Source organism: Pleurodeles waltl, chromosome 5, assembly GCF_031143425.1.
Source record: "Pleurodeles waltl isolate 20211129_DDA chromosome 5, aPleWal1.hap1.20221129, whole genome shotgun sequence".
NCBI classification, from domain to species: domain Eukaryota; kingdom Metazoa; phylum Chordata; class Amphibia; order Caudata; family Salamandridae; genus Pleurodeles; species Pleurodeles waltl.
Window position 1 is genome coordinate 1,805,283,637 of NC_090444.1, and position 18,190 is coordinate 1,805,301,826.

Consider the following 18,190-nt stretch of genomic DNA (forward strand, 5'->3'; position numbering starts at 1 on the left):
GTTGATATAAAGACCAGATTCACTGACTGCAGGTGGAGAGCAAACGTGGCTCCCCACGCCTACCTGCTCACATCCGATCACATCCGATTTGATGATCACTTCCGGACAGGAGCCAAAGATGGGCCTGTCATTCTAGTCCTCCATGTGATGTAACCACCAAGTCATTCTGTCCTTGGTGTACTGAGAACCTCGATGGGAATAAGAAAGGCCTGTCCTCATATGGTGAATCTTGAAGTGTTGGAGTGCTCGTTAGTGAAACGGTGTAGCTGGAGAGGAATAAAAATGCGATTGCAGAAATCAAAGCGCTGCACACTGTAGGTGATGAGCAGTGATTGGGGAGTGAGGGGCAGTTGTATATTCAAATCCTAGCCAACCAGGAGCTGTTGGCCTCTTCCAGTGCTACACAGCCCTCTTAGAGTGAGGGACGTTGTGCGGGTACATACATAGGGAATAATGACAGAAAGCAGACAATGCCGGATTGAGGTGACACATGCTGCAGTGGAGCAGTTGGGAACAATAACTACTCAGAAAAGCAAGTGGAGAATGCTGTGACACAGTTATAGTTAAAACACTCAAACAGCAATAGAATGTGAGTCAATAAAAACATTTAGCATCATTTAGGTCTGATAGAAACTTCTATTTGCAGATTCCTTACCTTAGAATTTCCCCAGGCGTCAGTCTGGATCCGGAGATTTTTCTCCCCTGGGTGACTTCAGTTGGTGTTGGTCATTTCTGCATGCGTCATTGGTGTTGTGCGCACTGGATATAACATGGCAGGACCTAGATAGGTGCCACACCAGCACACTGACATCAGTTCTTTTCTTTCCGTGGAAACCAGCAAAGACCCCTCAGTCACTTTTTGACTGGCCGTTTTTGATGTTTTGTTGAGGATTTTTTGAGTGATGATACTCCTGGTGCATCAAGGATGGTGCATCAAGGATGTCATCACGTAAGACCGGGTTCAAGCATTGCAGGTCCTGTCATTAGGCAATGTCCCTGATGATCCACACCTTATGTGCTTGTGATGTCTGGAGACTCAAAGTCATGCTCCGAGTGCTGGGCTATGAATCAGAAATGTTTGAGGGAGCACTCCCTAAAGCTTATTGCAGCCTGATGCTCGGCTCCATGTTGCTCCCGATCTCAGTCGAGGGTAAGGTCCCGAGAACGGTTGCTGAGCCCCCATTCTTTGTCCCACTCCAAGTCCTCAAGACGGTCAGGTAAATTGAGACATAAAAAGAAGGTGAAGAAGAACAAGCATTCTTTTACTTTACCCATCCACCAGCCAACGCATGAGTGAAAAGGAGTGTCATTGGTCCTTGCCTTCATCCTCGGAGCTTGCGTCTGGGTCGACTCCACACTTCCCAGAGTTTCTGGAAGCCAGAACGACCCCTGCCCAACTGTGAGCTTTACGAGGCCATGCTACACCGAGTTGGCATGTGCCCTCTCGGGTTCCCTGCTGGCTGCTTCGGCCTCGACTCCAGGGGGCACCCCTGGATCCGTTACTGGATCTGAGCCAGTGTCTGTCATACCACCTCAAGCTTCCCCAACCATGGTTCTGAAGTTGATGCTTCTGATGCCGCCTGTACCCCCCAGTCGGCGTCAACCCCATCCTCATTGTCGACTTCAACACGGAGCCAGACCCACATCGTGCAAGGTCGGATCCTAACCCTTATTCTCTTGGGTTGGGGTAGAGTGAGAATTGGGAGGGGTCACTGCACAGAGGTGCTTCAGTCTGGGGTTTACACTTCTGGTCCTCTCTTAACCTTTAATAAAGCCCTCACTGATGTTCTGCTGGGGACCTGATCCAAACCCAGCACAAGGGTGCCTGTAAACAGGATTATTGCCTGCCTCCATAGTCTAGCTCCAAATGACCCATTGTTCCTAATGCAACACCCAACACCTGAGAGCTGGGTTATCCAAGCCTCCTCGTCCTTGGGCGAATCCCCTCCCACACCCCTGGATAGGGAATCCAAGAGGCTGGATCAGCTTGGGAAAAATATGTTTTCTTCATTCAGCCTGGCATTGGGGTCTAGGAACACAGCATGCCTTTTGGGTCGTTACACCCATACTTTATGGTATAAGGTTGCGCAGGTGCTGCCGCAGGTCCCAGAGGAGGCCAGGGCCATTCTTCCCAAGCTGTTGCTGATGAAAGAGATGCAGCCAAGTTCACAATACAATGTGGGCTGGATAAGACCGACTCACTAGGCATATCAGTTGCATCAACAGTGGCCTTGAGGCGCCACGCCTGGTTGAGGACGTCTGACTTTTTGGGGGATGTCCAAAACACCCTTATGGACATGCCCTTTGATGGCACCTGTCTCTTCAGAGAAAAAGCAGACTCAGTGCTTGAGCGCTTTAAGAAGTCCAGGGCAATGGCCAGGTCCTTGGGCCTCGCAGCTGCCCCTCGCCCCACTCAGACTGCTTTTCGGCCCTTTCAAGGCTACAGAAGGGGCACCCAATCATGTGTGTTCCCCTACAGCCACTGTGCAGCACATACTGCCCAGGCTCTGTGTGGCTGGGGACCTGGGATCCAACATCCTCGTGGATCAGGGAGCCAGCGGTCCAGCCAGTCCACTGTCCACTCACCCCTCTGCAGCAGCCTCCATACCTTGCTAGTCTGATTCTTCCTCATCAGGAACCAGTTGGAGGGGGATTAACCATCACCTGCCCCACTGGCAGTCGATCATGTCAGAGAGGTGGGTTTTGGAAATAGTCTGAAGGGGCTACTCTCATCAGATGACAGAGGATCACTTGGCGCTTCTCTGCAAGGAGGTTATGGCTCTCTTGGCCAATGGAGTCACAGAGAGTGTCCCTGTACCAGAAGTAGGTCACTGTTGTTATTCCTGCTACTTTCTTGTGACCAAAAAATACAAGGACGTGCACACTATCATCGGCCTTCTAGGTTCTATCTGCCCTGGACCCAAACTGGATGGTAATGCTGGACTCGCAGGACGCCTATTTCTATATTCCCGTCCTGCCTGCCAACAGACATTACTTGCGGTTCACAGTAGGCCACAAGCATTTCAGTCCACCGTGCTCCCCTTTGACCTTACTAGCACCCCTCAGGTGTTCACCAAGGTGGTCTCTGCTCATCTGTGCAGATCAGGGGTTTCAGTCTTCCCCTATCTCGACGACTGGCCGTTGAAGACAGGCTCACCCTAGGCTGTTGTCTCCCACCTCCAGACTACGGTGGACCTCGTGCATTGGCTGGGGCTCACTATAAACATGCCAAAGTCATACCTGAGTCCCTCTCACATGCTCACTTTCACTGCAGCAGTTCTGGACACAGTGCAGTTTCGGGCTTATCCTCCAGAGCAGCAAGCCCATGATTGTCAGGCTATGATACGTTTCAGCTTCTATCCTGGATTTCTGTGAGAATCACTCTGAGGCTGCTGGGCCTCATGGCCACCTGCATCCTACTGTTGACACCTGCGAGATTGCATATGCAGACTCTGCAGTGGGACCTGAAGAACCAGTGGGTGCAGCATCAGGGGAATCTCTCCGCAGTGGCGGCTCTTGAACTGCGATTGGGTCAGAGGCAGATCCCTCTCCCTTCCCCAACCAGATCTGACAGTAGTGACAGATGCGTCACTCCTGGGATGGGGGAGCCACATGAGAGAGGTGGAGATCAGAGGCATCTGGTCTCCAGCGGAGTCCGGGCTTCACATCAATCTGTTGGAGCTCCGGGCAATCAGACTGGCATTGAAAGCATTTGTTCCCTCTCTCAAAGGGAAAGTAGTGCAGGTGTTTACGGACAACACCACTGCCATGTGGTACTCCAACAAGCAGGGAGGGTGGGTCATGGACCCATTGTCAGGAGGCTCTGCGCCTCTTGACATGGCTGGAATATCAGAGCATTTCCCTGGTGGTTCAGTACCTGGTGGGCTCTCTGAACGCCAGAGCAGACATACTCAGCCGACAACGCCTGGTCACTCAGGAATGCCGTCTCCATCCAAAGGTAGAGTAAGGCCTCTTTCAGCAGCGGGGAGAGCCTTGGTTAGATCTGCTCACCTCTACAGGGAATGCGCAATATCAGCAGTTTTGCATGTTTGAGTTTCCAAGGAGGCACTCGGTTGGTGATGCTGTTTGATTCGAGTGGAGCTCAGGCCTCCTGTACACTTTTCCATGCATACCAATTCTGCCCAGAGTTGTCAAGAAGATCAAGTGCATCTGGGCCCAAGTAATCCTTATGGGTCCGGACTGGACATAAAGAGTCTGATATCCTGAGCTATCGGGTATGGCAATTGATCCTCCAATTAGACAGTCCCTTCAGGAAGATCTTTTGTCGCAGCAGCAGGGGGTGTTCTCCACTCAAACCCGTCCAGTCTCTACCTTCTTGCGTGGAGATTTAGTAGCACCATTTGACAGATTTTTACCTTCCGCCCGAAGTCTGTAATGTTATCTTGACAGCCAGGTGTCCCTCCACCAAAACAGTATATGCCTGTTGATGGAACAAATTTCTGGCATGGTGCACAGACGTCTGTTGACCCCCCTCTCTGCCCCTCATTTCGATGTCCTCTTGTTTATACTTTCTTTGGCCCAGCAGGGCTTTGCTTTGGGCGCCCTCAAAGGTTATTTGTCTGATATGTCTGCATTTCTGAGATTACCTGACCAACCCTCTTTGTTTAAGTCTGCTATAGTTAATAGGTTCCTTAAGGGTCTGACCCACATGTTTCCTCCATCATTGTTCATCATGCCCCAATGGGATTTGAATTTGGTTCTGACATTTCTCATGTCTCCCTTTGAGGCTCTTCACAATTGCCCTCTCAGGCTTTTAACATTGAAAGCAGCCTTCCTTGTGGCCATTACACCTGCCTGCAGGGTGAGTCAGCTGCAGGCATTTTCACCTAAGCCACCCTACCTTTCCATTTATCCTGACAAAGTGGTGCTTCGCACCAGGACCTCCTTTTTGCCAAAAGTGGTCATGCCCTTTCATGTAGGCCAATCCATCACCTTGCCTACTTTTTATGCACCCCCATGCTTTTAAGGAAGAGGAGATACTCCACTGTCTTGACCCAAAAAGAGAGTTGGTGTTCTACCTTGATCGTACCAAAGAGTTCCGGGTAGATGATCAACTCTTTGTTGGGTATGTGAGTGCGAAGAAAGGTCGGGCAGTGCAGAAGTGAACCATCTCTAGATGGGTTGTTCTCTGCATTAAAATGTGCTACGCTTTGGCTAAAAAGCAACTCCAGAGGGTTTGCGTACTCACTCTACCAGAGCGACAGCTTCAACCACTGTATTAGCACGCAGAGTTCCAGTCCAGGAAATCTGCAAGGCAGCGACATGGGCATCCTTGCAAACATTCACCAAAATCTTCTGTCTGGACCGCCAGGTCCGAAGAGACTGGTACTTTGCCCTTTCAGTCATGCAGAACCGGTGTGATCTTGGTTCTCAGACCCTCATCCAAGGATGGTATTGCTTGGTTATCGATTCTGTTCTAAGGTAAGGAATCTGAAACTAGACGTCTCTGTCAGATGAACAAGTTACTTGCCTTCGGTAATGCCTTATCTGGTAGAGACATATTTTAGTTGCAGATTCCTTACCCCAACCCACCATCCTCCGATCTGCGAACTGATTTCTAGGGGCAGGGACGTCCCTTTAGGGGCCCTAGTTTTGACCTACTAGTGGTTACTGTTCTTCATGGCTCCGTGCTTCTGGCGTGGAAAGTCGTGAAAAGAAACTGACGTCAGTGGACCGAGATGGCACTTATATAGGTCCCACAACATCATACCTGGAGCGCACAATGACGGTTGAGGAGCCGACTGAAGACACCTGGCGGCACACAGCGGTACTGCTCGAGAAAAATCCCTGGATCCAGACTGACGCCTGGGGAAATTCTAAGGTAAGGAATCTGCAACTAGAATATGTCTCTACCAGATAAGGCATTACCAAAGGTAAGTAACTTGTTCTTTAATTACAGTAAAACAGTGAAGGCGACTTATGTCTTTGGCTGCAGTTGCAAAGAAAATGTTTTCCAGTGCTTGGACTATTGCAGGGTTCACTGGGACCTGATTGGTGTTATGTGTAATGCAGTTTTATGTGTTTACGTTTTTTTATTAGCTTTTGAAATTTTTGTAGTGTTAGAGAAGCATAATACTTTCCTCTGTGTCCTTAATAGAACTGCAAATTCTTGATGTGACAGCTTGAAAATATTTTTCATTCTTTCTTTCTCATTTTTTTTTGTTATTCCTTCCTCGCTTTTAATATTTATTTTCTCTCTTTCAGGCCCTTGAATGAAGACAGGAATGAAACACAGCGTGAAGCCTTCCAGTAAGTCCTCCATCTCGCCACAGCATTTTGCTTTCTTCTGGTTGTATTCATGTATAACAGGTTACACTTTATCTGAATCATGTGTAGTTCATTCACTTCTTCTGATACATTTGTACAATTCTTGAAATGTTCTTGAAAATAGACCACATGCCGACTGTGTCCTGTTGGAATGTGAAAGACCGTGTCAACTTTGCTTTGGAGCAGGAAAGGATTGTTGTGAGATTGCATCAGACCGCCTGATCTTGTGATCTCTGTAAATAAGGGAATATTGGTATCTCAAGACAATGTTCTCTTAACATATAGGTGTAAATACTGAGCTTCACACTTGTGTATCACAGGTGCAATAGAACTGTTATCATCTTAGTCCAGATATTCCAATTTAAAGGGGCCATCTGTTGACTTACCCCAGTAGGTTTCAAAACTCATGCAGATGTCATAAAACAAAGCAACATTAGAGAGCGCCGTTTGTTGGTGATTTTTTGTGATACAGGACTGTGTTTCTACACTGCATGGCCATCTGTATTTGGTGGAGGGATATTTCCCTAACTCTGCTAGTTCAATTACCTTCAGGTGTTTTTCATAACCTTCCCCTTCTTTAATCTGCTTATGCAATATTATGCTAGACCTTTGATCACATTCCAGCATTTATCCTTATTATTCTAATATGCATCATGTATGGCTTCTCCTGTGTTTTGGAAGGGATGGCTGCTGTTCATGAGTAACAGGCTGGCATCTATTTAGCTTTGTTGTGTGATAGTTTTGTGTACTTTGCATTCTCTGCTTTTTAAATTATTTTTCATTGATTAGTTCTTTGCAGAAAGCAGTTTTCTGCTTCTAGATGCACCTATAATAACCTCAAACTCCACTGTGTTACATGCACATTTCAGCCTCAGTATCTTCATATTCCCTTCTCACATCACCATGTTTTGCAGTTGTGTTCAAGTTTTTGCCCTGTAATTTATAGTTGCTGGTCTTTTGTTTCAGGGGTGAGAGGGATCTCTAGTTTGCTTTACTTGGAAAACAAGACTTTGAAACATGGTCTTGGCTGAGCTCAGCTCCATTCTTCAGATGCACACATGGCTGCGACTAATATTTTTGACCTACTTGTAGTCACTTCCAGTTTGATTTCCCTACAATGGTTGCTGAAGAAAGTACTGCTTTGATATTCGCCAAGCACTTGGTCTTTAGGTAGTTGAAATGTCAATCCAAACCGAAAAAGGGAACAAAAGGATTTGTACAGTTCGTCACATCTCCTCCCTAAAGACAGACTATTTACAAATGTTGTGATGTTCCTTGAGGTTTTCTTTACTACATTGAGGAGTAAAACCAGACAATAGTTTTAACTTTTTAACACTTCTTGTACCTAGGTTTCTAGGAGTGTTCTTTGTAGGATGCAGTGGCCATTGAAAGAGCATTTTTATAATATTGAAACCTAATGCAATAATGTGCAAAATTAACACTCCTTAGAAGAAGAAGAATGCTTTTAAATTCAACAAGATATAGTAGGTTACCACATTTACATATTTTAGGCTCCAGTAACTGAATCAGCATTTTCCTCAAAGCTGACCTAGGTTAAGAATGTGAAATGTTAAATTTCTGACAATCTGACATGTTTGGAGAGTGATGTCTTAATGTAAAAGAAGTTAGTTTTGACCTTCCCATAGGCATATTTTTCATAGAGTACAATAATTGTATTAAAATGTTTTCGTTTAACTCTGCAAAATGTTTTTAATTATAAAAAGACCCTGTATAATGAATGAATAAGTACCTTGTGTTTTAGTGAGGTAATGTAGAAGTTTAAACATGAAACAACAGTTTTCTTAAGGAAAGTAAATGAGGAGAACACTCATGGATTTATACAAAGTAGTTGATAAAATGATTCATTTGGACACTGCGGTCTGTGGGCCATTGTATTCCTTCTGGTAAGAAGACGATGAAGTGTTCCTCTTCGCATTAAGACTTCAAAAGCTGATTGGTTGACTGGAGAAAGTAGAAGTAACATATATATATATAAAGTTCCTAGAATAAGTTGGACCTCATTGCACTTTCCCTTCCGAATCTATACTGCTCTGAGACTCTACTGAGTTTCTTGAACCTCTCTTTATGGGAAGTTCTGCTATGATTGATAACTGATATTTGAATCTTTATGCTTTAACCTTTCTACTTAGAGCTCTTGATGGGTTCTTTCTAACACTTTCTTCTTGCTCTCCTCAAAACCATCATTAATCTCGAATTGGGATGCTTTCCTCATGCTTAGTGCACTTATTCTGATATATTGATTGCTTATTGTGATACATTGATTAATGTTTGATATTGATGATATCACAGGCTGATCTCTATAAAGATGTGCTTTTAAAAAGACTGATAAATAAAACTTTTAAAATCACACCAACTCTCATCATTGATTGAAAACAATTTTTAAAATTGTGATGGTTATTTAATTGGTATACAGCTTCTGGTTACTCTCACCTAACATCGATGGTCCATTGGCCTAAGGCGCTGGGATCTCTCCATGATAAGTTGGTAAACTTTACTTTGTAAACCGATATTTAACTGAGATCCCTGCTCCTGCAGCCTCACCCTCCCAGGTGGCATGTTTCATCATCAGGTCGTGCTCCATGATGGATGGGCTGTGTAATATCCAGCGAGCCCCTCAAAAAGGGCTTGCCCTTGACCTAGAGGTGAATTAGTGCGTAATGGAAGCGGTAATTCTAACATTGTCTAGAGATGACCTTCTCAAATTGCTGTTTTTTTAGGGGGTTATCTGTGGCAAGATTAAAAACTGGTTACTATCAATTGAACATAAATTATTATTTTGTCCACTTTGTGAACAAAATGCTGTATGTCTTTCTTCCCAGATGGGCCAATGGTGTTTCTTCAGGACCAATGTATGAACCACTACTTTACTCTTACATAGCCATTAATGTGGTTGTTCTAGCTATATCAACTAACTGATTTATACTGTATATATGCAGCAGTCATTAAGTGTGTCCCTAACTCGGGGAACTTGCATGCTAAAAAAATATAGGTCAATGAGATTCAGCCCATAGTGGTCAGCAAAAGAGTCTTCTAAAAACCAACTGAACTGTGCAGGCATGCACCACTTTGCCCATATTGTGATCATATAGGCGGTCATTCTGACCGCGGCGGGCGGCGGTCGCCGCCCGCCATGCGGTTACCGCCGAATGACCGCACCGCAGTCAAAAGACCGCAGCGGTCATTCCAACTTTCCCGCTGGGCCGGCGGGCGACCGCCAAAAGGCCGTCCGCCAGCCCAGCGGGAAAGCCCCTGCAACGAGGAAGCCGGCTCGGAATGGAGCCGGCGGAGTTGCAGGGGTGCGACGGGTGCAGTGGCACCCGTCGCGATTTTCACTGTCTGCAAAGCAGACAGTGAAAATCTTTGTGGGGCCCTGTTAGGGGGCCCCTGCACTGCCCATGCCAGTGGCATGGGCAGTGCAGGGGCCCCCAGGGGCCCCACGGCACCCGTTCCCGCCATCCTGGTTCTGGCGGTGGACACCGGCAGAATCAGGCTGGCGGGAAGGGGGTCGGAATCCCCATGGCGATGCTGCAAGCAGCGCCGCCATGGCGGATTCCCTGGGGCAGGGGAAAACCGGCGGGAAACCGCCGGTTCCCCTTTTCTGACCGCGGCTTTACCGCCGCGGTCAGAATAGCCCAGGAAGCACCGCCAGCCTGTTGGCGGTGCTTCCGCCGCCCTCCGCCATGGCGGTCATGGACCGCCATGGTCAGAATGACCCCCATAGTGTCTCTAGGTACCTTGATACCCATTTCCCCTGGTCGAGCTCCCAGAATGAACCCCAGCATACCGAGCGGCAACAGACTCAACTTAGATGAATTCATGCATAACACAGATACTCTCCCAGACTCTGAAATACAGCAACGCATCATCTGCTTAGTGATACAGTATGCATCTGGTCACCCACCCGAATCCTCAAGGTGCTCAACCTGTTCTACAACCGAGGTGCAAGGAGCTTGACCTCAAGTGCAAAGACCGAAGGGAAAAGTGGACAACCCTGTCAGGTACCTCCAGCCAGGGCCCAGCCAGCCGAGATCACATTGCCCAGTTGTACTCTAGCCCTTGGCTCTGTGTAAAGTAATATAACCAATGCAGAAAGAACGGTGATAGACAGAATGCTCAACAATGTTAAACATTCACCCCCAGTCACAGATCTGGGCCTAAATCCATCTTTTTTTGGCTTGCCAGGCCACTTCAGTTTGGACTCAGGCATATGCAAATCAGTCATGTCCCTGTTCCTCAAGGGAACAGTCCAGCCTGAACTACCAGGCTAGGTCCCCCCCAAACCAGAAACAAGCATCCTGGGACTAGTTCCAGGAATGTCACCCCACATCTGCCAGGCTAGCCTGAATCTGGTGGCATAGCGAGCATGGGGCCTCCATCTGAAAGCACCAGTCACCAAAAGTAGTTCAAATCATTTAACACATACCCCATGGCCTAACAACACAAATAGAAATATTGATGTTAGACAATCCCAGTGTCCTCAAAAGAAAACATTGGTGAGTGGTGAATACATGGACTGCATGGTCCCTTCACCACCTCAGGTGTTACCATCACTCTCCTTCTTGGCAATCGTGTCTGGAACAGTTCCTCACAATCTCTCTGGCGATCCTCAATGATTAGCCACCTCCCCTGAGGAGGACCCATCCTCTGGCCCCAAATTACCATTATCTTGCACTACCATGCAGAGAGTCCAATTTCTCCAGTTCCGCTGGCCCCTGGACCTCCTTGTTTATAGAGGTCTCCTCCATCAAGCAGCCATTGAAGCACTGCCATCCCCAGGAAGGGTGGCCTGCTGGGTGCCAGCCTTGTCCCAAATCTCCAGCCAAGCCCAGGCATCTTCTGGGGTGTCAGAGAAGTGGCTCTTCCCTTGCACCGCCACTTGCAGGCAGCCTGGAAACAATGGCAAATATTTGAAGTTCATCACTTGGAGCTTTTGCTTACCTCTAGATATGATTTGCATTGGGCTTAAATCATCCTGGTATAACCTGGGTAAATGGTAATAGTATGGCTCTCAAACTGTCAGTGCACTGTCTCCACCAGCATGGAGGATACAAACCCACTCCCTATAAATAAAAAATGTGCACTTTGAAAACCCAATAAGGCGCTCCAGGCAGCAGAGTCGGAACAAGTGCCCACTGTGTCCTTTCAAACAAAATAGTTCTGAAAATCCCTGTGGCCATAGCTCAGGCCAGACACATTGCTTCAAAAAGTGTTCTGCAGCTGTGCTCTTTATGCAAATCTGAGAAAACATAGATTATTATGATGGGATCGTCTTTCACATCCTTCGCTCTGTTTTCAAGTTTATGCATTCTGGTCCTCATTCGTGCCATTTGGTCCTTCAAGGCAGCCACCTCTTATTTCCATTCAACAACAGAGCCGTCAGTTGACTGTATCGTCTCTGCCACCTTGAGCAGGTCTGTCCAGAGTAAATTGACTTCTGAACATCCACCATAATGTCCACCTGCGAGGGCTCCTCCAATGCCATCTCCTGCTGGACAGGTTTCTGTGTGCCTGTCTACCTGGTCCCCCTTTCAGAGCTGTGGGTTTGAATACTGCATCATATGTGTTGCCCTGAGGGGGTTTGAGTGCCTTGTCTTTGCCTATGTTAATCAAGTCGAGTTACACACTCTAAAATATGGGTCTGAAAGTCTTGCAGGGTTGGGGACCCCCTTGGGCACCAACAGTCCAGTCCTGCACTCCAGTCACCAGGTCACTGACCCACACTCCTGCGAACCTCCGTTGTGCAGTCGAAGCCCTGTCCCCAGCACCGGCATGGGTCTCAACCACAACTGCCCATGTGAGCATTTGTTGACAAGCCAGTGTCTCTTGTGCACATCAACAACTTTACGCTGTCTGCTCACAGGGCCAGTGCTCCACAATAGCAAAGTCAAGGCTTGAAGAAAGAGTGGGCTGCTCCGCCCATCAGCACTCAGGTAGGATTGGCCAAGCTCCCCCACTAGTGCACCGGCATCAGGAGATGTTATGGCCTGGCTGGGAAACTTGCTTTTGCAGGCCATTTTGGGCCACCAGTGTAGTCCTCAGTCTCCATCCCCACCAGACTATGATCCACAAATAACTCAGCACTGTGCCTGTAGTCCGAGCCGCCAGCACAGGGTCCTGCCACACTCACCAGTGCTCATACCATCGGAGCCAGGCTTCCATCATTGGCTCCGCATCAGTATCCACAGGTGGGATGCCCCACTGTGTCCCCCCAAATACCTTTCGTGAGCTTCAGGACCAGCCTCAGCAGCCTGGAAGTCGGGAGATGAAGCAGCTATGTGGGCGGCCATCAGGTCAAACTCTATGGCTGCCAGCTGTCCAATACAGAGCTCCCAACCAGCTAGGCCCATCCAGCCACTGGCATAACAAAACTTGGGGGCACCCCCTACAAATTATACAGATGGCCCTCCCTCCAGAGTCAGGAGCTGTAAGGCCAGAGTACTGTGCTGAAGGGGTCCTCTGGAGCTTGCCCATCCCCCCACATTGTGGGGGCCTCAGGGGCCTTTGTTATGCCACTGCATCCAGCTGCCTGTACACTGGGCACTAGCTGTCTTGTACAGCACGGCCTGACCTGTTCAGGCCGATCCAGGCTGACGCCCAGCCGACAGAGGGATTGAGAGAGAGAGGGACGCAGTCCACCCAAGGCTCAGCAAGTTCTACCCTATCCTTGGACAGTAAGGGGGCAGAAAATTGGACACCTTGGTGAACTGGGCAGTAGGATTAGAGTGGATTGTGTCGGATCTACAAGAGCGACCGTTCGGGCCTCTTGCCTCAGCTACATCCCGACTTCCTTGTTTATAGTAATACAGAGCTTTGATTCATACCAGGGCACAATGTAACATGCCAGATTCTTCATAAAAGGGCCTTGTTGAGACTGGCACTGTAGGTTCCTCTGATTCATCACTGTTAACAAAGTGCCTGCTCAATTGGAGACATTAGTGTCTGTCCTCCCATTGACCCACATTAGCAGATAGGCCCAGTAGAGGGAGAGACCTCCTGGCATTCAGAGAGTGACATCTCTTCTGTGACTTCATACACCTACTTGAAATAGTAACTGTCAGCTTCGAACCATGTTCCCAGTTGTAGGCACCAGGTAGTTATAGAAATAACAGACTGTGCTTTAGGACCTCACGACACAATTGCGAGGTCACAAGGCAAATCAGGCAGCAGACTTGCTGAAGCCCTCAACAAGTCATCTTGACTACGCTGCAATGTTTGCAATGACTGGCAAAGCACTGGAGCACTGAACATGCATGAATGGTGTCACAAGTTGTAATTATTGATTTGCACAGAGATTCTTTTAACAAACACGTCACAAAGTAGGCAAGCACATAATAGGAGGTTGATAGACGAACACCAGCACTTGGATAACAGTGGCAGGTTGGTGGGGGGAAGGTGTTCTCTCTGTTTGATTCTGTGATGCTTTCGTTGGAGACGGTCTGCTTTGAGGTACTTCCAGGGTTCTCCTTTACACTGTACGACTTGTTTGCCGTGGCTGATGGGCTACCTTTGCTCTTGTGGCTAAGATTTGAAGCTCAAAGAGATCAGTAGAAATGCTGAAAAGGGAGACCTCTTGGGATAAGCAGTGTTGCACATCTGATATGACAACATAAAATATTTGTAAACAATTGAACAAGGACAACAAAAAAGCCTAAAAAAGGATGTCAGTGAAAGAAAAACGAATAGGAGTAAAACAGTCTTATTTCTAGGCACTGTTGGCAGCTACATGGGGCCCTAACATCAAAGGCAATCAATAAATAGGTGGAAGAGCAGTCCACAAACAACTCACTACAATGCATCCTGCAGTATATAAGCTAAGATATAGGACATAACAGACAGCCGAAATCCATTGGTCATATCCATCCACTGTCCACACCATACCTCAATAGCATTTCTGAACTCTAGTGGCTGGGGTTCCAGATCTAATATCCATAACCTCAGAATACCCTTAACATAATCAAACTGTGATTTGCAGTGCCATTTGGGACTTGGAAAGATCTAGAAATAGTGAAGTACACTATGCAGCACAGTGGGATATCGTGAACACTCAACATGGATTTGGGAGCTCATTGCCAGCCAGTGCAGAGTGCAGTAGTGGGCGAGTTGTGTCCTTGGTGCAGCTATCGTGCTTCATCATTTGAGTAGTCAATGCCTGCAACAGTTCATTCTTCTTTCTCGATTCAAGTGGAATGTTTGTTTACAGGGTATTTTTGCAATTAGAAAATATTTGAGATGCTTTCTATGGTTAAGCCTCCAAAATAGAGAATCCATGTGCTCCCTCCCTCTGCTCATGAGGAGCATTGCATGTACAGAGGCTGATGAAGTTTCTCTTTCTTCAGCAGTATATATTTTCGTTCCTTCCCTTCATAGCTCAGCAAAGTCGAAGCAAGAATATTTGATTATCTGCACAGCTTTGGAACAGTCAGCGAAAGAGCACGTAAGCACTCAGTCTCTAAAGAATCCTTTAAGGAATACAAACTGAAGAATTCCTGGGTCTGGTAACTACATATGATCCGCTAAATATTCTACAAATGAAGCCCAATTCTTACTTATTATATGGGACAAGAATCACAATCAGCATGATGAAGAATGGAAGAACCTGAAGATCAACTCATGACAATCAATCTGTGTAGGTAAGGCTTCTATTAGGGGTAGAATATCAATACAGTATAAGGTGTATGTAGAAATGATTCCATACAGCAAACATTTATATTTTCAATGTATTTTTCTTCATGTAGTGTAGACCTTCACAGCCTGACAGATTACAACATGAATCCAGTAAAATTGGTATGTCAATGACAAAGAAGAATGAAATCAGTTTATTGGTCAAATGATGAAAATATGGAAACCTGAAAATTAAAAACTGCAAGTATGATAGTCTGTAGTAGAGACGTAGACAGAACATTTTGAATATTAATGGTATGTTGGGTACCCTAATTCCGATGGATATATTAAAACGTTTGATACCAAAAAAATAAACTTCAGTTGTTCAGCATTACCCATACTGTATCAACCATGTCGTAAATCTTAGGTGGCAATTGAAGGTCTTTCCAAGGTGATTATTGATGCAGTAGCTTTCGCATGGGGATTCTGCTCTCTACTAACTCAGGCAACTCTTGCTAATTCTATAAGTTCTCTTAGAAAAAAAATCCAAGTACTGGAACGAGAAAGTAACTTCAGTACTGCTAAAACCAACAATAGATTTAAGTGAAGGATATTACCACACTTATCTCTAGCTGTGTAACCAGAATAAAGATCAGTTGTCAGTGGTGAACAGAACAATGTGATTTTGTAGCCAGAGCACCAGGAAGTGTGCTAGGAAGAGAAAAGCTGAATTTGTCCTGCTCAACATTCTCGTGATCGTTGGTATTTGTCCTAAGTTTATTGAGTAAATAAAAACTAAAAAAAACTACTTTCACTTACTTTTTAAACTGCATGCTTAATAGTCAGATGTCTGCCAGGCAACGTAGTCTAAAAAACCAAATAAAACAAAGCTGCAACTTTGTTTGTGGCCTGATTTTAGCAAACATAGTTGCTGATAAGATTTTAGCTTGGCTTGTGCTTCTTTGTGTGGCAGAAGTGATGTGCACCAGGGAATGGGCTTAATATAGCTATTCCTATAAAGATGTCTCAATCATTTGACCTCACATTAGATGCAGGAGCACATTGTAGCTCCAGGTACATCACGCGTAGTTTTTAATCTTGTCATAGAGCATCTATAATAAAATGGTACGAGTACAAGAGCGCCCTCTAGGCAATTTTAATATCACAATTCCTTCCAGTTGATGCACATTGTAGGTGCACATACACAAAGATCTTTGACCTGCACTGCTGTAGTTAAGCGAGGAAGCACACCTCAGAGGCATTAGGTACCCGGGGTGGGACACCGATGATGAAGGATGCCACCAGCTAGATCGGCGGGTGAGGGGTCTTTTATAAGAATTAAAAGATTATTTTAGGAACACAACAACAGGCTCTATGTATAAGGATCATGTACTTGCTTTTGTTGATGTGATTGTCAATCATCAATCATTATACATGGCATGAGGCTTATTGGGGTGATCATACTTCTCAAGTCAGACCAGACAAAAGCAGAGGCCAACGGTGCCAAGGCTGAAGCAGAGGGTTTAAGCAGTTCCTCATTGCTGCCTTCAGTTGAGAGATTTGCTAGAATTCTAACTTTAGAGAAAAGTTTCAAAAGCAAAATAAAGAGCTTTTCAGTTTCCCAGCCCCATACTTGAGTTGCTCACACTGTTCAGGTGTTTTTTGTGCAGGCTGTGATTGTAGTCCTGTTTGCCCCTTTTTTAAATCAAGAGTTTGAGCCGCAGGATGCAAGGAGGAGGCCTGGCCTGGGTGAGCATGAATCGGGGAAACCTGAGAACGCTGCCAGTTGGAATGTGTAGTGAGAGCCACTCTGCGGTGTAACATGTTCTGAAAGGTGCACTTTGAATAATTGAGACCTGTCTTGGGCCAAACAAAATACCTACTTGTCATTTGTAATATAGTGTCAAGATTCTGCCTCACCAGTAAATAGTCCGTGGTTTACTTATGGCTTCCTATTAAAGAGCTGGACCAAACTGCATTTGACTGTTCTTTGGTCCTTCCTTTCTGGAAATTTACTTCAGAAGACCAAATTCATTTTGCTGTTAAAACAGCTGTTTTCCTTAAAACCGGTGACCCAGTGCACAGCAGATATGAGAAGAGGCGTCCAAGAGATTTTTTAATTTCCACCCTCAGTAAGGAGATCCGGACAGTGTACAGGAAGCTCATGCAGGACGTGCGTGACCCTCCTTTGCATAGAACAGATGCCAACTATGATGTGCACCAACCACACCGCGGCCCCCATCTGCAGCACACTTGGTAGGATGTTGATGCTCCTGTGTCTTCAATGTCTGGCACCTGCTTTCCAGGTCCTTCTGTGGCATAGGTTGGTATACCCATCCACACTACACCATGAGAGTACCTGTAGGTAGCACTAGTGAGTGGCTTGTAGGTTGGGTCTAAGGGAACATCTGCAGGGTCCTTATTTCAATGCTTGCACATCATTCAGCTATTGACGTTTTTATTCAGGTATTGAGTGTTGAAATCTAAAAGGTGCAATTATGCCCAGTTTTTGGGAGCATCTTCTGCTGCCTCATTACTCGACCAGAGTGACGGTGCTTCTGATATGCTAAAAGGTGTGGCTCTACTTTGGGGGTGTTTTCAGCCTCTTTCTTTTGCTTATGTCCCATAGCTTATGGAACTGGAATTCTGGAGGAGAACTGACTTAACAGACAGTGGTGCCGACTTTGAACAGGGAAACCAGGTTCGAGTCGTGGCTTCTGTTAGCATTCTGTCACAAATAATGGACAAATGTATTAGTCTAAGTGTTCCTAAAACAAAGTAAAACAAAAAAAAAATATCGGACCTCTTGTGATGTGATGCGGTGCTCATGTAAAGCGCTCTAATGCCCTTTGGTCAAGTTTGTGCACTACAAAACTGCAAAAAATGTGCAAAGTGATAATCGCTAGAGGAGAGAATTGATATCAGATAAATCACTTTCTAGGACCAGGTTCCCCATCACCCCCTTTGTAGCATGTTACGGGTCTAGATTTTGGTATCTGCTAACCAAAGTTGTCTTCTTTGTAATGGTTCTTTGAGGCAGAATGGAGTTGTTGGCATTTGTAGAATATCTTGTTGAGGTGGGGGCTCACAGTCTTATGACCTCCTTTAAAGTGGGGGTGATGTGAGAGCCTTTGAGTAGATTCTTCTTTCAGGTTTGAAGATTTGTCAGGTGGAGACAGACTTTAGTGCAGAGCTATTACTTCATGGGATATTGGTAATTTTTGATAATGGGGTGGGGTCCATTCCCATTTATTGTTCAATGAGCTGTTCACATAGTCTT

General features: G+C 46.1%; 1 protein-coding gene across 1 annotated transcript in view; it reads left to right on the forward strand.

Annotated features, from left to right (window-relative positions):
• The window catches only part of LOC138296821 (ATP-binding cassette sub-family C member 10-like), a 669,768-nt gene that overhangs the window by 52,026 nt on the left and 599,552 nt on the right, over nucleotides 1-18,190 (forward strand). The window contains exon 2 of the mRNA XM_069236276.1: nucleotides 6,226-6,270. Within this exon, the coding sequence (XP_069092377.1) occupies nucleotides 6,226-6,270 (45 nt within the window). The remainder of the gene's footprint in view (nucleotides 1-6,225; nucleotides 6,271-18,190) is intronic.